The sequence below is a fragment of the Sminthopsis crassicaudata genome, chromosome 2 (assembly GCF_048593235.1).
Source record: "Sminthopsis crassicaudata isolate SCR6 chromosome 2, ASM4859323v1, whole genome shotgun sequence".
Taxonomy (NCBI): Eukaryota; Metazoa; Chordata; class Mammalia; order Dasyuromorphia; family Dasyuridae; genus Sminthopsis; species Sminthopsis crassicaudata.
Genome location: NC_133618.1, coordinates 193215373 through 193239979, shown reverse-complemented (window position 1 = coordinate 193239979; position 24607 = coordinate 193215373). Strand labels below are relative to the sequence as shown.

The 24607-nt window shown below is 32.4% G+C and overlaps 1 protein-coding gene across 1 annotated transcript in view; it reads right to left on the bottom strand.

Annotated features, from left to right (window-relative positions):
- TPO (thyroid peroxidase) overlaps nt 1–24607 on the bottom strand; it is a 234867-nt gene that overhangs the window by 188399 nt on the left and 21861 nt on the right. Inside the window, exon 2 of the mRNA XM_074284732.1 lies at nt 5849–5933. Coding sequence (XP_074140833.1) covers nt 5849–5933 — 85 coding nt within the window. The remainder of the gene's footprint in view (nt 1–5848; nt 5934–24607) is intronic.

Here is a 24607-nt window from a genome sequence, read left to right as displayed (position 1 = left end):
CTCTGAATCTAAATCTGTTCTTAACCATACTGTGTATCCTTAACTTTTTCAATAGTAGAATTGAGAAATTCAGAATTGAATTTACTTTGAGTCAACATGAACAACTATGTAACCCAAGTCTTGAGACCAATTGAAATAAGCAGTTTTTAATGTGGAAGAGAATCATAGAAGGGGCTAAGAGAAAATCATAGAAGGTAGGGATAGAGATCATTAATCACTCTAATTTTACAGATGATAAAACAGATTCTCATAGAATCTAAGTTACCCAAAATCACATACACATTGAACATTCCATTTAGTATTTAAACCCAATTCTCCTGACAAGTTCTGAACTCTTTCCACGGGAATATGTTGTGATTCTGAATTGTAATCACCAGTTTGATGACAATGATCAAGTTTACCTGTTCTTTTGGCATCTTTTTAGTATGATGTTATCATTTATCATTTTCACAGAACTAATCTTTACTACTTAGTCAGTGGATTGTTCACCACTGAGGAAGATTCAGACATGTCACTGTATGCACTCCATAATATTGAAAGCTCACATTTACATAGAAATTTAAGATATATCAAAAAATTCCCAAAATAATTAATGAAACCCTAATACAATTAAATACACAAGCATAATAAATTAGCAAAAAGTAAAATCTGAACCTCTTAAAGATTTTGTTTGTGAATAGTTAGTCCTTAAAATGTATTTCAAATTGTAGTCTTCAAATATAATCCCATAAATAGACTGTATGTCAGTTTACTTAAGTACAAGAGACTTATCACTACTAGACAGGGGATTGTTTGGCCATAATAATATGTATAACAGAAAAAAAGAGAAATGATTCTCAGGGAAGGGAAGGGCCTCTTCCATTTCTGCAGTGATGGTAGAGGAGCTAAAAAGGAGACGAAGTGTATTATGAATCATACAGAAACATTCACAAACATTAATTTAATTCTTGCTACTCTAAATGTGAGATCTTTGGTCAATACACCATTGAATGACCTGAATTACTTCCATATAGATATTCTTATCAAAAAATGACATCAAAAGATCAAAAACAATTTAAGCTAAATGGAAGGATGGTTCCTAGAATATCCTCAGAGAAGTAAATAAAAAGTTGACAGACTTGTTTTCATGGAATGAAAGTAAAGTAGCAGATGAATAGCTTGAATATTGCATTGGTATCCATGTAATATTTAAAAGCCATAAAAGAAAGTCTCAAGCATATTAGAAAGTTCCTCTGAGGCTGATTTAGGAAAGATATAAACAAAAGTCACATAAATGAGTCAGGAGCACACCTATGGAGGATACACCCATATGGATTACCTCATGAATTCATCAGCATATAATGAACTAATCTGAACTTTTAAGTTCTACTTTTATAGATTTGTTTTGACTTCCAGTCATTTAAGACTAATTATCTTAATAGTTTTATCTTTTTCTTAAATTCAGTTTCTTGCTACTCTTAAAAAAATGTACATTACTCTAAGATTCATAGGATATGGCTAGGAAGTCGCCATGTTAATAAAATAAATTTAATTTTTTTGCAATTTTATTATCACCAAAATAACAACAACTAATTTATATAGAACCTACCTTGAGTTAGGCATTATGCAAATTTTTTTTTTTTTTAAACAAATCTTAGCTCCTTTGATCTATCAGTAATTCTGGGGGAAAGGTGCTGTTATCATCTCCATTTTACAATTGAGTACATTAAGATAATAAGAAATTAAGTGACTTGTCCAGGGATACATAATTAATAAGTGTCTGAGGCTAGTTTTGATTTCAGGTTTTCCTCTGATTACTTCAGTTTCCTTAATTATAAAATGTGGATGATAATAGCACCCATCTTCCATAGATTGTGAGAATCAAATGAAAAAATATTCAGAAAGTGCTTAGCACAGTGCCTGGCATATAAATATTACAAAACTGTTTGTGCCTCTCCCTCCCAACTAACAGATATTTATTGAGCATCCATTATGTTTTCAATCCCTTTCTATGTAAAAAGTGGGTTTCCATGGTATAGCAGAAAAGGCCCTAAATTTGGAGAAAGTCCTATGTTGACCAGCTAATAGTTGTGTCTTTCTAGAAAAAGTCTATTTAATTGAGCATTATTTTATTTCATCCATGAAATCAGAATATTAATATTTGTATTACCCACTTCATAGTGCTATTGTGAATCAAGTACTTTTTGAATCATAAATTGATATGAGAGTGTCTTTCATTTTTCTTGAGACTTAGCTCTTTACATGGGCTTTTCATTCCATCTCTTCTTGCCTCACAAAATTAGGGATTCAGAGTTGTGGGGATTTTTAGAGTTAGATTAGATGAACTCATGCCTGTTTAGGAATTCCCTTTACAAAAATACTTGACAAGTCAAATGGTCATCTAGCTAATTTTAAAACATCCAATGAGGGATTTATGAGGTATATCCAATAGAATATTGCTATAATTAAAAAAAAATCTTTCCTTGTATCAAGCCTATTCACCTCTCAGAAACTTCCATTGTTTACTTTTTAAAATTTATTTTGGTTGAAGATAAAAAGGCTGATCCTTCTTTGAGGTGATAGCCCATCAAATACTTGAAAAATACATTTGCCTTCTTGCACGTTCCCTTCCATGCAAAACATATTCTGTTCCTTCCCCAATAATCATATGACATGATCTTAAGACCCTTTACCATCAAAATATTTCCCCTCTCATAATTTTCTGTTTCCATTTTTGTCAATGTGGACACTTCTTAACAATCATGATTATCTAGTATACTTTATATGCTGTTTGAATCCAGAGGAATTACCTCTTCTCTAATCATGGATAGCAAACTTCTCATAATAGATGCTAAGATTGAATCATTTTTCACCAGTAAGTCACTTAATCATCTCTAAGTGCTGCTAGACAATTATCTAAATCTATAAATTATTGATGAGTTGGTTATCAGTATCACTGGGCAGAATACCTATACTAACAACATAGCAAACCTAGATTTTCTCCTCTTTCCAAATATCCAAAATATACTGTTGAGTGATATTGAACATACAATCCATTAGACATATTTCAGTCCAGTCATGTCTTTCCTATCTTGTATTTAAAAAAAACAACATACTGTTATACATATATATAATGGCAAATATTTCACAACCTCTCTGAAGAGGCAGGCCACCCAATTTAATCTGTGTTATTAACATTTTCTCCATCATTTCCTTATATGCTGATTTCCAAAGTGTAAATATTCACACTGAAAATTTAACAATTGCCTCTCTTGGGGTGGTAAAAGCTAGTTTCAGAACACTCTGTAGTTATCCTTATTAATTTTTTTCTTTTTTTTTTTCAATTTTACATAATGTTCCAGACTTTCAGTCTCTTTGGATTCTTTCTCTGTCATCCAATATGTAAACTGTTCTTTCTAGTTTTCTATCATCTACAAATTTTATAATATTTTTGTATATGTAGGTATACCTTTGACCATATCATTGATAAAAATTTTACACAGCTTGAAGTAAAACACAGATCACTTTTCAACTCTATAAACTATTAATAACTACAATTTGGGTCTAAATAATCAATTACTTTCAAATCCACATAACTTGACTATTGTCTTTAGTTCACTGCTCTGCACCTTGTCCAGAATTACTGCGTGAAAGTTTCTGTCAAAACATCTACTAAAAATATGGATTAAACCCTTTGTTGTTAGATACTTTTAGTCATATCATATCCTTCATAATTCCATGTGGAATTTTGGGGACAATATATTGTAGTCATTTGCCATAAACCACACTTATATCCAGAACCTAAGAGCCAACCACTAACGTATTATCAAACTTTCAATTCTCTTCCCCTGATTTTTGTGTGTGTGTGTGTGTGTGTGTGTGTGTGTGTGTGTGTGTGTGTGTGTTCCTATAAATATATTCAGGTCTCTGCAATAAAATAAAATAAATAAGATTCCCTTAAGCCTTTTAACTCATAAAGTTTTTATCTCTGTCTTTCTCTATCAGCTTTTTGAAGAAGCTGTCATCTAGGTTTTTTATTACTTTCCATTGACTTTATTATCAACCTTAACATGCTACTTTTCATCTCAAGTGAATAGAACACTAGACTTGATATTAGAAGTAAATTGAGTTTGAATTCCAAATCTGACAAGCACTACTGCACTGACTTTATGTCAGAGAATTTGGGTTTAGATTCCAGCTCTGCTATTTATTACTTGTATAACCTATTTGTTATTGAATTAATCTTTTTGGAACTCTGTTTTCATACTTGTAAAATGTGGGAATTGAATTATATTATTTTTAAGGTCTCCTAAAGCTCTAAAGTTGTAATTTCTGATTCTCTGAACTTCTCTGGACCTAAGTGTTTTCATCTCTAAAATGGTTATAAGCATGCTTGCAATACTTACTCCATAAGTTTATGAGGAAAATACTGTGTAAGCCTTAAAGTATTATTATATGCATAAATTATTATCACTACTATATTTTCATTGACTACATTTATCTTCTGGACATTAAATGATATATATTACATTCTTTTGGCTCTTCTCCTTTTTGCCACTTATTTTCTGCTACTTTTTTTCCCCTGAGGCTGGGGTTAAATGACTTGCCCAGAGTCACACAGCTAGGAAGTGTTAAGTGTCTGAGACCAGATTTGAACTCGGGTCCTCCTGAATTCAAGGCTGGTGCTCTATCCGCTGCACCACCTAGCTGCTCCCTTTCTGCTACTTTTGATATACTTTCTCCTCATTTTGATTTTTTGGGTTTGGATGTTCTTAAAGTTCCAAATCTGGTCTTCATTTCTCTATCTACTCTATCACTATTATTTCTCTATTTGCTAAATCACTAAATTTGAGCATCTGATCCATTCCCCTTATTTCAACTATCATATCTTAAAAATGGATATTCTTATTTCTATCTCCAACAATTACTACTTTACCAAAATGCAACTGTCTATTGGCAGTTTTCATCTAGATGTTCCATTGGTACTTCAAATTCAAAATATCTTAAAATGACCTTGTTCTTATTTGGAACTATGCTCAAAAAGTTATCAAATTGTGCATACCCTTTGATCCAGTAGTGTTACTACTGGGCTTATATCCCAAAGAGATCTTAAAGAAAGGAAAGGGATCCACATGTGCAAAAATGTTTGTGGCAGCTCTCTTTGTAGTGGCCAGAAACTGGAAACTGAGTGGATGACCATCAATTGGAGAATGGCTGAATAATGGTCAGCAAGATGATTTTGAAGAGTCCTGGAGAGACTTACATGAACTGATGCTGAGTGAAATGAGCAGGACCAGGAGATCATTAGATACTTCAACAACAATACTATATAATGATCAATTCTGATGGACATGGCCCTCTTCAACAATGAGATGAACCAAATCAGTTCCAATAGAGCAGTAGTGAATTGAACCAGCTATGCCCAGCGAAAGAACTCTGGGAAATGAATATGAACTACTACATAGAATTCCCAATCCCTCTATTTTTGTCTGCTTGCATTTTTTATTTCCTTCACAGGTTAATTGTGCACTATTTCAAAGTCCAATTCTATATAGACATGTATACATATATTGTATTTAACATATACTTTAACATATTTAACATGTATTGGTCAACTTGCCATCTGGGGGAGGGGATGGGGGGAAGAAGGGGAAAAATTGCAACAAAAGGTTTTGCAATTGTCAATGCTGAAAAATTACCTATGCATATATCTTGTAAATAAAAATCTATAATAATTTTAATGACCTTGTTCTTTTCTTCTTTACTACAAAAAGTTCATGGAGACATTTGAAAATAACAACATATTTCTGAACAAGAATCATGGTCTATCTAATCCCTCAAATTTACTATAACATGTTAGCTAACTTACCTCTTCATTGTATTATATAGTGCATTATCTATCATCTGCATACTTTCTTCCACAATGCTGGTAATCTGAGATTTTTCAGTTCCTCCTACAAGGGAAAAAATTAAAACAAACAAAATGGATGAAATTCTTAGTTTAATAATAATAATAGATATATAGAGTATAGAACTAAAAGAGGTCTTATAACTCTTGTAACCTTTTCCTCCTTACCATTTAATTTATAGAAAGGAAAGTGAGGGCAAAATGAAGAAATAACTCCACCAATAATCATACTAATATTAATTGGCAAATCAGAATTTGAATTTAGTTATCTGAATTCAAACCCTCTGCCATTTTCTGCATATGATAATGCAATAAATAATCATTTTTAGTTTTAGTCAAGGTACCTAGTACCTATGTTTCATTGTCACTGAATGTCTTAGGAATCCAATATGCCTATTTCAGCTTATGCCCCCCCCCCACATACATACATATATTTTTAAAATCACCTCAGAATTTATATAAGATTTCTTAGGAAATTAAATATATATATATATATATATATATATATATATATATATATATATCCTGATAAGATGGCCATTTCAAGCTAGCTACTTCATTAAAACTACCTTTTCATAGTTTATCAGAGTTGACTTTCTATTTACATTTTGATATATTGTCAGTTTTGATATATTGTCAGAGAAACAAAATCAAACAGAAAAAAAGGCTACATGGTCTTTATGAAATCACAGAACTCTTTTAAGAATACAAAACTTGTCCTCTGAACAAAGGCCCTTCTTGTTGACAACTAAATTTCCCACATCTTTTCTCTTCTCTCCAGTCACCTGATTATAATTATAGCTCAAACCCTCATCACCTTTCACTTGAACTTTTTTCATTTTCCTCCTAATTGGAAAGTAGGTATCAAGTTATTTTCCTTCTCCAATATTTTACCCACAAAACTACCAAAGTAATATCTCTAAAATGCAAACTTCCTTGTTCAAGTTAAGAAGCACTATGTTTCAGATACTGTTCTAAAGACTGGAGTTACAAAGAGAGACAAAAAAACAGTCCTTGTATTCAAGGAGCTTCTAATCTATATGGGTGAGACAACATGAAAACAAGATATATAGAAACAAATTCTAAATAGGTTAAATTGGAAATAATCTCTAAGGATATTCAATAAAGACCACTGGGTTCCTCATACTCTCTAGGAACAAACACACCTTATTTGATTCATAAAATTCTTCAAAACTAACGCTAATATACCTTTCTACTCTGAAGACACATTATTTTCATTCACAAATACTTTAGTCCAGTCACAACTGGCCTTCTTAAAATTTCTCACACTCAATATTTATCATCTCATCCTTTGTATAGTACATGTGCCTGGAATGTGTATATATATATATAAATTCCTTAGAAACAAGCACTATCTTTCTTGTTTGTACAAACTAATACAATATGTAGCATATAATAAGTACTTCATATGTACTTTTGCACTCATTTTTTTCCTATTCATCCAAACTTCAAATCAAACCAGATTCTACATGAAGCCTTTCCTAATCTTTTCAGTTACCTGTTCCTCCCTTCTCCCCTACAATGATTTATTTATTAGGAGGCTTACTCTTCTAATTGTTGTTTCCCTAGTCTGAATGAAAACTTCATGAGGGGCCCTAATCATGCTCATTTCACTCTAGGCTCAACTTATTTTGGCTACTTCTTCATCTCATAATCTGTTGTCTTTTCCCCAGTTTGGGTGTCTTTCCAACTCTCACCCCTTTTTCCTCATTTGAATACAAGCTACTAGCTTTTTCCCTCTATGTGCATCCCAAGCACTTAACATAGTATCTGGTATATAGTTAAATCCTTTAGCTCTATCCATCTATCTATCTATCTATCTATCTATCTATCTATCTATCTATCTATCTATTATCCATCCATCCATCTTTATATCTTTCTTTACATTTATCTATTATCCAATCCATCTTTCTTTCTTAATTTCTTTTTCTTTCTTTCTTTTCTCTTTTTCTTTCTTTTTACTTTCTTTCTTCCTTTCTTTACATCTATTGTCCACTCATCTATCTTTCTATCTTTACATTTTATCTATCTACCTAATCTAATCTATCTACCTATTAATCCATCTATCTGTGTCTACCTATCTTTCTATCTATGCATTATCTACCTTTTGATCATTACCCCATTTGTTTATATTTTACATGCTGATATGTATGCATATTGTCTCACCCAATGGAAGATAAGATCCTCAAGGGTAAGGTCCATTTCATTTGTGTTATCTTATTTACAAGCCTACATAGCAGGCTTGCACATAGTAGTTACTTATTAAATGTTTGTTAATTGATTGATTCCACTCAGTTGTGATAGAATACTATAATCTGTGAGGAACTGAAATAAAAGATTACTCATAGAGAAATGGAGAGACACATGCTGAGCAAAAGAAGGCCACTGCACATTATAAGCCACTACAAATTATAAGAGGAGATTATACAGAAATCTCTAAAGAAAGTTTATGGAGAAATGTGACAGGGAAAAATCTACCTATTTATGTGTCTATTATCCATCAATCTTTCTTTCTTTCTTTACATTTATCTAGCTATCCATTATCTATCTTTACATTTTATCTATCTATCTATCTATACATTTAATCTACATATCTAGCAATCTATCTATCTGTGTTTATCTTTCTATCTATGCATCATCTAACTTTTGATTATTATCCCATTTGTTTATATTTTATATGCTGACATATATATATATTGTTTCACCCAATAGAAGGTAAGATCCTCAAGAGTAAGGTCCATTTCATTTGTGTCCTTTTATCTATAGGCTTAGTCAAGTGATTTACATATAGCAGATGCTTATTAAATGTTTATTGATTGATTGATTGATTGATTCCATTCAGCTGTGACAGAATACTATAATCTGTGAGAAACTGAAATAAAAGATTACCCATAGAGTAATGGAGAGACCCATGCTGAGCAAAAAAAGGCCACTGCATATTATAAGCCTCTACAAATTATAAGAGGGGATTGTACAGAAATCTCTAAAGAAGGCTAATGGAGAAATGTGACAGGGAAAAAATGCTCAGTCAAACAAAGAGAATGAAGGATAATGACTAATGGACAATGTATGGGCTAAACTTTCTTTTTATAGAAAAGAAAATTGAAACAAATGTGCTTTTTTCCTGGCTACTAAATTCTCTTTTGTCAACATAAATGACTCATATTTGACAAAATTAAATGAATTCCATTTCTAACAAACTCATGCAAATACAGAAACAAGGACATTTAAAGTAAATTTCAAGTAAAAATAGACAAGATGATATATGGCTGCTTTTGTCTAGGCAGCTAGATGGTTCAGTAAATAGAATGCTGACTTTGGAGCCAGAAAGAACAGAGTTCAAATTTGTCCTCAGACACTCACCAGCTGTATGACACTGGACAACTCACTTAACATCTGCCTTAGTTCATTGAAAAAGAATAGAGCAAATCACTCTAATGTCTTTGCCAAATGAAATTAAAGAATGAAATCCTGCTGTCTTATTGGCATCTGTGTATGATCCAATAAGAAGTTAGAATTTAACATATTTTTGTGCCTATTAACTTTTGTTAAAGCAAAAGAGTTTCAAAACTGACTGTGGCCCATAAATTGTAGACATCTATCACTTTTCTTTAGTTATTTCATAACAAATTACTTCATTAGATTGAATTGTTTAACTTTTCATCCAGAACTCTTTTTGAGGCAGGCAGGCTCTCAAAATAATTTAGCAATTTTATGATACATGTCAGAGAGATTTTTTTTTTCCCCTGTGGCATGAGTTGGGTGAGGTTATGGCAAATTCATTCCAGACATTTTGGCCAAATCTGCCAATTCATGGAAGCCTGAAACATAACAGAGACCTAAATTTTTTTTGGTCACATCTAACAATGGACCTCTGAACCAAGGATACTCCTTAATTCCAGGGTATCATGCTTGTAAGAGTACTTAGGGTAATATCTGCACAACAATCTCATGTTTTGAAAAAAAAAGACAAAACATTTAATCAGGGGTCCTCTTATTTATTTTTTTCCCTTAACATCTCTTTAAAATTTCATTTCATTTAAAAAAAAAATGGAGCAGTGACAAAATTTCAGGCAGCCTGATTTCCTAGCGTAAATCTCATAGGAAAAGAGAGAGAAACAAAAACATGTTCATTGTAAAGCCATGGATTTTATCAAATCTTGTACTCTGAGTCATAAGATCTGGGTTCAGTTCTAACTCAATTACTCATTATAGTATTGACAAGGGAGCCTGGAGACTCTCTAAAACTCTTTCAAGGAGAAAGTCTCCTTGAATCCTGCCTCTGAGACCCACCCCAAGGAACCAAGATAAAGTGGTTTATCTTGATGGGACTAGTTGAAATATTCAATTCCAAGATTTTCTACCCCTGTTGTTGGCTCAAAAACACTCTTAGCAAGTAGTCTCATCTAGTCCTGGGACCAATGGCAGCATTGAGGGGATCTCATTCAATTGAAACTTCTGTCTTAAATTTCCTTATAAAAATGGTGATTTTTAAACTCACTCCTTGCAGAGGACCTAATAGGCCATCTTTGGCATAGCAGCAAAACTCTGCCCGCTAATATGATATTCACTTTCAGCGTTACCCTCTCTTTATCTCCCTCACTTATTTCCTTAATTATTTTATTTTATTTTATTTTTTTTTTGCCTCTCTGTCTTTTTATACCTGTCAGGATTTCTCTGCTAGAAATTCTCTATCTCTCTGACAGGATTTCTCTGTTAAACTTTACTTCTCTGTCAGACCTTGCCACTAAGGAATTCAGTCTTTCTATTCATGCATAGCAAAGGCTAACTTCCCAATGCCAATAATAAATTTATTTTTATCAATCTAGCTTTTTGTGTTCATAAATTCTTTTACAAAGGACCTCTGTGCCTCTAGAAAGGGGGTTCCCACAACTCTCTACCTTGTGTGAATCCTAAAGGGGATTTAGGAGAGCCAAACTTCATCATTTAATTCCCTGACCACCAGGAACCTTAATCTCATCATTTTGGTTCCCTGAATCTAATTTCCTCATTTGGTTCCCTGATAGGGAATTGAGGGGAGACTACCCTGAATCTAATCTCATCAGTACTGGCTAACTTTTATATATTGCCAGGCACTGTATTGAATTTACACAAATATTATCTCATTTGATCTTCACAACAACCCTAAAAGGTTGGTTCAGTTATTATTTCCATGTTACAGATGGAAAAACTAACTTGTAATTAATAAACTTTGGGAATTTAAGTCACTTCCCCTCAACTGGCCTCAGTTTTCTCTCCTCTATTATAAAATGATTAGAATAAAATCTAATTTAGAGCCACAAGGGACCCAGAGGCCATCTAGCTTAATACCTTCATTTTAAGCCCAGAGAGATTATATATAATAATCTCTGAGATTTTTTTTCTAGTTTTAGCAATCTGTGATTCTCTCTACATACCATCAAAATTAAGAAGTAGATATTAGCTAGAGGGAGGTTTTTATTTTTGTTTTTGTTGTTTTTTTAATGGCAGTTTTCAATGCTTTCTTAGGAAATGATCAGTACTTAAGAAGGGGGAGGGAGAAAGAAAGAAAAGAATAAACATTTATTTAGCACCTACTGTATGCCAGACACTATGTTAAACACTTTACAAATACTATCTTATTGATTCTCATAACACCTTTTGATGTAGGTGCTATTATTCTTTTCTTTTTCTTTTTTTTTTTTTTTTTTTTTTTTTTTTTTTTTTTTTTTTTTTTTTTACAATTTAGGAAATTGAGACAAACAGGTTAAGTGATTTGTCCAGATCCTACAACTAATTAGGTGTCAGTGATTGGAATTAAAAGTTAGGTTTTCCTGACTCTGGGCTCAGCATTCTCTGTTCACCATGTCACTTGGCTGCCTCCAATGGCAATAAATGATTTTCATTTATATGCTATATATATGTTAAAGACTTCTCAATTTTTCTGTCAAGCACCAATAGTATAGTTTTCCATTTTTATACCAATGAAAATGCTGAAAATAAAAAAAAAAAAAAAAGGAAGATCATTCTTTATTTACTACTTACCCCAAAAGAAGCTGGTACTTTTTTGGATGAAAGAGAAGAGAACTTCAGTGCAGGCTACTACCAATGATATCCCCAACACAGCATATATTTTCATTCTAAAGAGATGAAAACATCCAAGAAAGAAAGAGGAAAAAAAAGCAAGATAAACCAAAACAATTCCTCTATTAGAGGCATCAATCAGCACTCACTGAATCACCAGAAATCTATGTGATTTAGCTGTCATTCCCATGAATCTACAGAACAAAGATGTCTCCAAGAATAAAAGAAAGATCAGGTTGACATAAAAAAATATGTGAAACTAGATTTAGAAGGTATGTATTTCAACCCTTCTTCCCCCCATGTTGCTACTAACTTCTAGGCTTCAAGTTTCCTTCTCTGTAAAATAAGAGTTTGAAAATAGATCATGAATAGAATTGTAAATCTGTAGTGTGTGGAATTAATTGAATGAAAACACTCTCATAGGAATATAACCTTAAATTATACCTTAAATTGTGACTTGAGACTTTATAATAACAAGTAGAGTTTTAGATAAAAAAGTTTCCTGTGTTTGTCCCCTTCTGTTTCCCACCACCTCTTAATTAGCATTTAAGTACCTCTTTTAAAGGCAATTTATCCTTTTGTTTCTGTGTTAGATTTCCTTGAATAGAATATAAACCTGAACTCCTCCAGACAATGAGAGAACTAAAGGCCAGGCTGGAGACTAGGGGATTCTACAGTCAGGCTATTTAATATTGTGTTTTCACTTGGTCAGTTTTTACTTTGAACTCCTTTTACTGACAAACACCTTGTCAAATGGGAATCTTCCTTTCTCTAGAGATTATAATAATTCCCTTTTTGTTTTTTCTTACTATGAGTCTCTTTTTTGTGATCAATACTGTCCCAAACAATAGTAAGAAGGATCTTCAGAAGTTATCCAGTTCACTCTCATTTTACCAATGAGGAAAATGAGACCTAGAGATGTAAATGAAAACATAAATATGATTTCATAAATAAGAAGTGGTAGAAATTGAATTTTATCCTAGATTATTTGATTTCAAAGCAAGCTCTTTTCCTCCTGTCCTGTGCTGCATCCCTACTGGTTCTAAAATGCACAATCAAATGAAGCTTGGTAATGTTTAGTGGGAAGTGTTTGTCAATAGTGTAGTTATGGGAAATCTTTTCGTTCATAAAGAATGCAATCTATCTGGAACTTAGCATACAAGTAAAAAGTGGCAGCCTAAAGCTTATAGGTCATTTTATTCACCCAAGTCATATACTGGCTGAGAGTCAGAGGTAGGATTTGAAAACTGGGTCTTCAAGTTGCTCACTCTTTCACTGTCATGAGCCATATTATACTTCTTTCAAAATATTTCACAAAGAGTAATTGTTTTGGATCTTGATAATATCCCATTCTGTGCCTATGCCATACAACATACTATTGGTTATATATATATATGACAAATGAAATTCAGAAATAACAGTTATTGAAGTGATTAACTTTTTCTATTTTAAAGTGAGTATTGTATCATAATTTGTTCTAGCACATTTATAGAATTACAAAAGTCACATAGCTAGTAAGTGATAGGGTTGAGAGGTATAATTTCATAGATTAATGGAGCTCAATGGAATCTTAACTATCCTCTAATCCAATTTTTTTTCATTTTACAGATGAAAAAATTAAGGCATAAAGTAAATTGCATGCTAATTGGTGAAAGTGCTGGAATTCAGACCCACTTTTTCTGTTTCATCATCACCCACACTCCCTTTCTGAGATCATAGAAAAAGAGATAGCCATACTGTCTATCATGAAGGTACATCCCTTGCTTTTTGCTCTTGTTCTCATTCCCTACTTTCTATCCCAGGATCTTTTTCTAGATAATAAACATTCCTTCTCATTCATATATCTTTAAATTCTCATTTTTCACATGGCTCCTTCCTATCTATCTCAAAATAGATTCAGGTTTCCCCAATCCTTTAAAAAAATTTTAAAAAATCTGTTGATTATTTTATTCTAATCAAGAATTATTTCCTCTTTTTTTTTTCACTTTATTATTAAACTTATTGAAAGACTTAAATACCTCAGATACCTCTACTTCCTCACTTTCCATTATCCTCAACCCATGGAAATCAGACTAATGTTCCCACTGCTTTACTGATTCTGCTATCTCCTGATTACTAAATCCAGGAGCTGCCTGCCCCCTTTTTTCCTACAATATTCATTCTGTTTTACCTTGTTGTAGCTTTTGGCAACCATTCTTAGCTTGTGGTAATTCCAATTTAGAGCTCTTTCACTTCTATGGAATAGCTTTTCTAAGCATTCTAGTAAAATACTTGACTTTAGGGTAAAAGTTGTTGGATACAAATCCTTACCCCATAACTTACTACCTATAAGATCTTATACCATTTCCTTGACCTCTCTGGGCCTCAGTTTCCTCATCTGTAAAATGAAGGGAGTGGATTAAATGGACTCTAAAGTCCTTTTAAGCTCTGACTCACCTTATCTTCTGACAATGCTGCAGTTGATCTCATCTACATGGATTCAAATATCATGCCTTCTCACATATAATATTTCTTGCTTATATTCTCCCAAAGTTATTTTGTAGAGGGCTCCACCCAAGATATAAGGTCTTTGTTTATGTCTTTTAGCATATCATTGACATGAATATAGCACTTGGCCTATCCTTCTGTTATTCATTGATCTCAATACATGACCAGACAACTTCCTATTTTATTCATTATTTGCTGTGATGGAATATTTCCCTTTTTCCATATACATCACTATTGAAAATATCCTACTACTAATTGACACCTATCTTTCAATTTTCCATTGAACTTTAGATCACAATTTCGATTCTTTGGAAAATCACATTATTAAAAAAAAACAAACAAACATCATTATAAGTAAGTTAAATTAGCATAGATAGGATATATACTATGAAACTGGAAGAAACTTTAGAGATTATCTATTCCAACCCTCTTATTTTATATATAGAGGGCATAAATTACTTCACTATTATTATATAATGTCAGAGTTAGCATTAGAACCCAAGTCACTTGTTTCCTAGCCAAGTTTTTTTTTTTTTTTTTTTTTTTTTTTTTTGTATCATATATAATTTCCTAGGAGTTGTACCTATAAGAATGAGGCACAATTAATTTAATCAATAATTCATTACCTGACTGATTTCCTTTTCTCACCAATCTTAAAATGCATTAGGCTTAATTAATCCATTCTGATGAGAATTCATTTCAATATCCCCCACCCACCATGGATCTACAAAAAAATTGAGTTAATAAAACTATTCATATTTTGGTCTTTTACCTTTTTAAACAGGAAAATGATCAAACCAGCTTTACTGAGACAAAAGATTAACATTCATTAGCCATCCCAAATTATGGCTCTTCTAAGACCAACTTCATGAGTTTCAATGAAAAATTTCTCTTACAAAATGAAAAGCAAAAAAAATCTTACAGTCTGACCTTTTTTCCTCTTCCCAGCAGAGGCAACGACCTCACACGTTCTATACTTTATTCTTGGCTGTAACTCTCCTGAATGTAAACTTCAAGTGCTTCCCTGGGACTGAACTACTGACCATATAAACCAGTGCTCTGCTCTAATGCCCACTCAAGCTGTTGGGAAATTGGATGGTTTGGGGATCCTTGACAAAAGCTACTTGGGTGATATTTTAGTATTTGTGTCAATTTTCTTATTAGTTACAACCAAGGTACTCACAAGCAAAAAGGAGTTGAAGGTGGTTAAAAGATCCCTGGGCTGGAGGATCAGAAGTCCTGGTGTAAGATTCAGTTCCAACTGTTCATTAGCTGAGTGTCCTTAAGCAAATAATTTTATATTTTCTCAGCCAGCTCTGAAAAATAGGGAGGGTAAAACTCATATTTTCATGACAATTTATGGTCAAAAACAAAAACAACTTAAGATATAGATAGGGAAGGGAACTGATTTGCTAAGGATCACATAAGTAGTGAATGTTAGAGCCAGGATTGGAACCTAATCTTGGTGATCTGCCTTCAAGTCTAACACATTTTATGCTAAGCTACTATGCTTATATTCATTGCCCCTATCAAAACTACCTTATAGCCCAGTTCCTATTCCAGCATCTGCCTATCCCAATTTAGAGACTATTCCATTTTTTTTTCTGTTTCTGTCTTGACTTTCCTTGAAACACCTTCACTAAAATCCCTGAGATTTCTCCCTGATTTTCTATTTATCTGACATTCAGACATGAACTTCTTTTGGACCACAGACTAATGGATGCACTTACCTTTAGCTTTTGTTATATGTGGGACCTTGGATCAGATGTTTTCCTTCTTTAAGGCTGCATTGTCTTCTGTAAAATGAGGGGATTTGGATTAGAACAGTAATTTTCTAACTTGCTTTTGATTGTGAAGCCTATCAGTAAAAATTTTTGAGTGTCAATTATGTCAATATGTCTTTATCTACTCAATAAATAAACCATGTAGAATAGTTAAGAGGCAATGTGGTATAGTAGATGGAAAGCTGCTTTTGAAGGAGGGAAACCCTGAGATGAAGATTGACCCATATTGTATATGCAAGCCAAATTCCTTAACCTCTCAGTATTCTGGGAACTCTTCTAAGATCAGAAGTTGCAGAAAAGGAACCCACTTGCATTGAGAGAGGGAGTTTTATAATTCCTTATATATCATCAATTCAAGCTTATACCTATCTCAACTATACTAAAATTATATTCATATTATAAAACTTACCCAAAAATAGGACTTTAAAAGATAAGCTAAAGGTGAAGTGATATTTGATTCTAGAGTCAACAGGGAGCCACTAGAGTTTATTAAATAGAGGATTGACAGGAAAATCACTTTAGTAATTATTGAGAGAAAGGATTAGAAAGAAGAGAGATTTGAGGTAAGGAGACCAACTGGAGGAGCAGCTAGGAATTTTAATAGAGTTCTAGGCTTGGACTTTTGAAGATAAGTCTTTCTGAGTTCAAATCTTGTAATTTAACCCAGTTTGCTTTAGTTTCATCATTTGCAAAATAAACTAGAAAAAGAAATGGCAAATTGCATTTATTATTTTTGCCACGAAGACCATAAATGAAGTCATGAACATTCTGATATGACTGAACAATAAGAAATGAAACTAGGTATAATTGTGTTAGAGGCAAGACACATAATTTGTATACCATGGATCATCTTCTCATCCTGTGACTGGTTAATGATACATCTTTAGGTTTAGAACACCCCCACTTTGGAGACCAATAGAGAATTCATTTGAGTTAAAACTTGCCATTATTATATGTTTTCTCTGAAGAACTCAGTTTCTCCCAATTACTGTTTTTAGGAGGGAGTTTCAGAATAGTGTTTCTCACTGATGGGTTAATTTCCTATTTTTGATGCTTTTATTTTACAAATGTGTGCAATAAGCCGAAATAATGTGGTCTATTGGAAAGATACTTGGACCAGACTCAGAGGTCATTTTGAATCCTGCCTCTGCCAGTAATTACACTGGGCAGGTCACTTCTTAAAGCTTCTTGGTTCCAACTTTGGAGCTGAGGGCCCAGTCTAGGTGATGATGAAAGTTCCTTACACCTGTTACTTTCACAAATTAAAAAAGCAAGTCAACAGAAACTTTGCTCCTGGCACCAGATACATGCAGAGAACAGGAGCACATTCTAAAATTTTTATTTCATGATCACATATTCATTTATTTTCCCATCACCAACATAGTTAAGAAGATAGAATGCACAGCAGAAAAAGACCATTAGCTTCTGTGATTTTGGAAGAGCTTAACAAACAGGAATTGGTTATTGAGGCCAAAGATGAAGCTCCCAGAATGTAAATAGGACAAATATCAAATACTTTCTAGCCTTTCTTTCAAGATAAACAGTGAAATCATACTGACAAGCTGTTTTGAGGTCAGATATTTATTAGCATGGGAAACTTTAAACCTCTGAATTAGTGGGCTTTATTTATTTATTAGTTTAAAAGAGGACTACTATTTTTACTCTCAGGGGAAAATCAAAGCTTTCACATTTAGCTCAATGAGTACTTCCCCAACAGGATTTTATTTGCTTATCTTTGTTTTTTTTGGTAGAGAAGGCTAACACATTCATTTTCTTTGACCATAAGAGTCCATGAAAATAAATTAATTCTTGAGTTAACTTCATTATATTGAATCTTTCTCACTCTTTTTTTTAAATAAAGAGGTTCATGATAAATATGTAGCCCCAGTGCAAAATCTTGAGCATATTTTAGTAAAATTCTTACTAACTATATAGCTAGAATGAATAGGCTTTTTTTCCCCCAGAGTCAGAAGATTTGGGTGCAAATACTGATTCTGTCAGACTTTTCCCACTTTGGGAAAAGCTACCAATCAATTGAACCACCAGTTAAGAACCTATTCGTTGCCTATGATGTGTCAGGCATTAGGGATTGAAGTTACAAAACTAAAAATGAAGAGTTGTGTAACTTTGGGCAGTATGTAAACTTATTGGCTTATCTTTCTATTCTGCAAATTGGGCTAATAATTTCCATTTTCATTAATTAAAGGAAACCAGGTGTTGTAGTAGACCAAGCTTTGGGTCTGGAGTCAGGAAGATTTGACCTCAAGTACAGAAATTTACTAGTTATGTGATCCTGAACAAATCATCCAACTACTGTTTGCCTCAGTTTCCCTATCTGTGAAATGGGTATAATATTAGGATCTACTTCCCAGGGTTATATAAGGATAGAACGAGATGATATGTATAAAGTTCTTTGTAAACTTTAAATCCATATGTAAATGCTTTATATATAAATACTAGGATACATGCTAACTATTATTAATTGTCATGAGGACTGAATGAGAAACTTTGGAAAGTGTTCTATAAATCCTATTAGTAAGATTTTGATAAGATTGTGTTCATCATTAAATATGTATGTGAATTTTTTTTAGCACTTATTCATTAAGGTTGCTCCATAAAGCCTTTTTTCTTCTAATATGTGTGTGTATGTGTGTATACATATAAATTTAGGTTTTATAGCTACCTGAAGCATTGCCCCTATTTATAGATGAAAAAAGTCAATCCAGAAAAGGAGAGACTTGCTCATAGTTACATGGCTTACAACATGGCAAAATAATGACTCTAGATCTTTAAAAAATTGGTCCAATAGATTGTGAACTCCTGAGTTTGCCAAGATAGAAAAAACTTTAAGTGTAAACTTAGTAACAGACACAAATACACATCTTGTTGTCCAAGCACTGAACCTTTTACTCTTCTTGAGGGATTCTCTTTTCTAATCCCCTTGGTATCTATTCTAAATGCTCTTTCTTTCTGAGTTCTTTATAGAATCATCTCCTCCCCAGATATTGGAAAAATAAAGATTTAAAAAAATAATAGTCTCAATTCCTCAAGGACCTATATTCTGCTGCAGAGAAATAGAAAAGTGAATACAGTTAAATGATATAATAAAAGCTAGGGTATGCTAGAGGAAAAGCAGAGACCAAGATATTGCTCTAGGAAAATTTGAGGGCTAAGAGGACACTTCCATTTAGGAGCAATAGGAGCAATATATAGAGGAAGCAACAGTTGAATTGAGACTTGAAGCAAGAGACTTTGAAATTTAGAGATGGGGAAGAAATATATCTGTAGATAGGCAGGATTACCTCCATGAAAGCATAGAAGCTAAGGTTGGCATAGCAAGTTGAGGAAGTATGAAGTCCAATTTATCAGGACTCTGAAGTATGTGAACGAATATACTGTAAAAAAGAAATTTTGAGCCAATCTGTGGAAGCCATTAACTTTTAGGTAAAGAAGTTTGCATTGTATCTTATAGATAACAGGACTAAATTAACTCTCACTTAAAGACTCCTTTGACTCCTTATGGGAGTCCTGGAGGGAAGGAGCTCTAAAACATGTATTGAGAATAGTTGAAGAAAAAGATAAAGGAAGAGATAGAGATAGAAAGAAGAATCTACATCTCTTTTTAAGCTGGGGGCAGTGCCATAGTGCCCTCCTTTCACTACCACAGAGAGCCTCAAGGGACCAACAAGAGTTTATAATATTATCTCAAAGCACTAAATTTGAAAAAGCTGCCTCACTATAAACAACTTAGGATCCTGCAGACTGGGCAAACCTCACCTATTTGTTCCCATTGACTTCACATTCAATTGGCCAGTCATGAAGATAGACCATACTGGCTATGTGACCTTGCCAATTCTTTTATAAGTTATTAAGAAGGTAATGGTTCTCTTTAGGAGATAAAGTCTTCCTGATTGGCCAATGAAATCATGTCCAGTTAAAGCTAAAAAGATACAATTTTAAAGATATTGCAGGATAAATTCTTAAACAGTTAGAAAGAGCCTATGAAGGATAGTGAAAGATTAGATATGATCACATACTTTTTATGCACCCAAAGATTACTAAGCAAATATTAATAACTATTAATCTATATGCTTATTTTTCTACTGTTATAAAATTTATATGAAATAAACTTCATACCTTTAATACATTCTTGATGAAGGTAAGAAAAAGAAGTTCTGCATTTTAAACTCCATTGACTAAAAAATTGCAGAGCAGAAGCATCAAACATGCTGCCCACAATAGTCCTGAGTGTGACTTAGACAAGATTAAAATGTAGTTCCAATCTGATTTTAATGTGCTGATGTTTAAGATATATATAAACATGTGTGGTTTTCTAAGGTAATATGTAGCCTGCAAAGGTCCTTATAAACAATTTAGTGATCCCTGTTATATTTGAGTTTGACCACTAGTATAAATAATTTAAAATCTTACAGGTTCTTGTTATTTGTTGACTATAAAAAATATTTCATTGTGTAAAGAAAAATACCACCTTTATGATTTCCAATAAGGTACTTTAGCATTTATGCCAAAATTCTACAGATTCCTATGAAAGATGTAAAAAAATATATAACTTTGTTTAATTACTCTATGATAATTTATATAAAGCAAGACATAAAACAAGGAGATAGGAACTTGTCAAAAATTGTGCCAAATCATGGATTTCCAGTTCCAAGTTCAAATTGAAGACAGATACCTTTTAAATGATGAAGTCCTTCATATGCTCCTGTTTGTTAATGGATATGTTGTTTATATTAATCCTGAAACATTGCAGAACATGAGAATGGGACACAATCAAACAATTTCTTTGCTATAGGTAATTCCCAATAAGGAATCCTTTTCAACCAATGCAGTGGAGCACTCAATCTGCAACTTAGAAAATCAAATCTACAAATAATAAAATTCATATTAACCATCAAGATGGGAACAACCAAGTGGATGAAGAATGCTTATTGTTCAGAATGTGAAAAGCACTTAGATAGCCTTTAGACTATCCTAGGCAATTGAATCCTATTTAGAACAGACACAGAACAGATTCATAAAAATGATGAATAAGAAATAAACAAATAAATAGGTCTCCTAGGCAACAGAAAGAAGCTGAATCATGTTTTAATAGTAAACACTAGTTATCCTGTACAGACTATAGCTTTGAAGTGCATTTTTGGTTCCATTTGTGTACTTTATGTGCCATTTTGGATATTAATATTTAGTAAACAATTTGAAAAAATTATATCCAAGTACATGTAGGTAGAGGCAGCTTGGTGGCATAATGAATAAATCACTGGACTGGAGTTAGTAACAAGTGAGTTCAAGTGTGACTTCAGGCACTTACTTCCTGTGTGATTCTGGACAAGTCACTTAACTTTTTTTTTTCCCTCACAGTTTCCTCAACTATAAAATGGGGTTAATAACTTCAGAGTTGTTATGAGGATCAATTGAGATAATATGTATAAAATGCTTAGCACCTACTAGAGTCTCAGTGAATTCCCCTTATTTCTTGTCCCTCTAAGACCATTAATATTATGTTGAAGTTAAAATGTCATCATCAAGTGTGTTTTCTATTTTTCTTTTCCATTGGAGTCTATATGGCATAGTGTAAAAAGTGATGGCCTTAGTGTTGCAAAGACCTAAGCTCAAATTCCACCTCTGATGACAGTTAGCTATGAGGACCTAGGCAGTTCATTTAACTTCTGTGTGTCACAGGAAATTCCCTAAATTTTCTTTGTCTTAGTCATAGATATATATAATTATAGAAATATACTAACTGAAAAAAAACCTCAAAAATTACTCATTATTGTATCTATTTTTCCCTATTAAAGAATAGCTGAGTCTATCAAAGTTAATATCTTTTGCTTTATTTTATTTTGTTTAAATTTCTTCTTTCAGATATACTCAAGTGTCTTGATCTTTAAAAAAGCAAAGAAGCAAATAATAACAAGTCTTTTGCTTGCTCCTAATAATACTTCTGGCCATTATATATATATATATATATATATACCTGTTTATTTTTCAGTCAGATAATGAATTACATTGAGAAGGAAATCAATAACTATTTCAGTAATCAAGCCAAGACATGTTAAAGAGATTAATCTTGAAATAATAGAAGCAAACATGACTACAGGGTCAAGAAGAATCAGAAATGACTGAACAATTGAACAGCAATAAAGACAAGAATAAGAAATGAAGAGAAAATATATAGGCAAAAATAATAATAATATAACAATTTACTTAGAAAAGCATTCATTATTCATTATTCATGGGGTCATGAAAAGTTGGACATGACAGAATAATTGAACAACAACAACAACAAAAAACAAAACCCAGTTACATCTATGGCTGTTATAACTCCCTTTCTTAATCTTCTGCAATCTTTTAACAGTTCTAAACTTCTAAAGTTACCCATGATAGCCTTCCTTAATAAACAAGGTAAGCTATTTTCATGCTCCTATTTTTTTTTACTTCTTAGCCCAGTTTGACACTAGTGATCAGCTAAATATCCATTTCACTAATATGATGGGTCAGTCTTATCCTCCTCAATTAGCCAAACATCCATCTACAAAGTATATATATTCCTTGAAAACTGTCAAGCATTTCTGGCTATCAGAATATCTAGAAGAATTATGATGAATATTATAAATCATTTTCCACTTGGGTAATTTATTGTTGCTAACAGAAAAAATAAAGATATGTGCTTCACTTGAACCAAAACTGTCCATTATATTTGACCTGAGTTTTATTGTCTTTTAATTATAGTTTTCTTTTTGTTCTGCTTTCTTTACTTTTTGCCACTCATACATAACTCCATGTTCCTTAAAATTCTTTACGTTTATCACTTTTCATAGTGCAATAACATTCTCTTATAGTCAATTATCACAATTTGTCTAGCCATTTCCAGTGAATACCATTGGTCTCTAGGTTTTGATATAGATAGATAGATAGATAGATAGATAGATAGATAGATATAAATATCTATCTACCTATATATATATACATATATATCTTTAGATTGGTAGCTAGATATAGTGTGTATGTATGTAGATGTATGTATGTATATATATATATACATGTAGATGTATATAGAGGTATACATACATATAACACACATACATCTACATACATACATATATACAAATACATGCATATATCCTTCTTTTGACTATCGTTTGGGTCCTTCAAAAAAAGTAGCAATGTTATTGGGTCAAAGGATAAAACAATATACCTCACTTTTATTCCATTCATATACATTTTCCATAAAGCTTTAAATAATTCATAGAGATATCATTTTGACATTGCAGGATGAGATTTTTGAGAGCAAAGAGCATCTTTATGTATACCCAGTACTTAACACATTATTTGACACACAGTGAGTACTTACTAATATGACTGAATGATAAATTAAATGCTAAATCTACTGATTTTAAGTTGAGTTGAGGAATGACTGGAGTGAAGAGGGTCTTGAGGCAGGGAGACCAAGATGTTGCAATATTCCAGGTGTGAAGTGGTAAGAATCCACAACAGAATGGTGGTAGTATCAGAGGAGGAAAGAATACATATTTGAGAGATGTTAAGATAAAAAGGACAGAATTATCACTGATGAAATATGGAGGAGGAGAGAAGGAAGAGAGAGTCTTGATCCTGTGGACTATAGCATATTTTCTTCTATTGTTTTATTTTTAATCTCTTTAATAAGTTTGTATTGTTTTGTGATTTATATTTTGACTCAATTTTTATAGCATTGATTTAGTTTCCACTTAACTCTGTATGTTGTTTATATTTTCTTCATTGATGATTATTTTTGCATAAAATATAGAAAGGCCATGTTTTATATTTTTAACTTTATGAGATCTTTAAAGGCAAATGGGCAATAAATTGAACGGTCAATTAATGAGGAACAGAGAGAAGTCCAGTTTGGTTGGATCACAATGAGTAAGAGGAGTGATAAACATGATGTACCACAATTTCTTTTACTGTCTCTCTTGACAGTATCTATTTTTACTGTTTATGAAGCTATGGTTAAATCCTGATTTTTGACAATTATTTTGAAAAATAGTTTTCTCCCAACCCCTCATTTTAATTTTTTAGATATTTCTATTGTTTGAAGTATTAGTTTTGTGCAGAAAAAATAAATTATACTTTACTTTCTAATCCATTCTTTAACTTAATATTATAAACAAGTTTAGTCAATCAAAATTCAAGGCTAAAAGTTTAAAATTTTTTTCTCCTTATAATTCTATCACATTTTAAGAGAAAAGAAAATCTACACAAAGCACTATATAATTTTTTATATTTTAAATTAGCTGATCCTGATTTATGTAACAATTCTCTAGACATATCTTATATCAAGAACCTAAAATGTCTCCCATTTGCC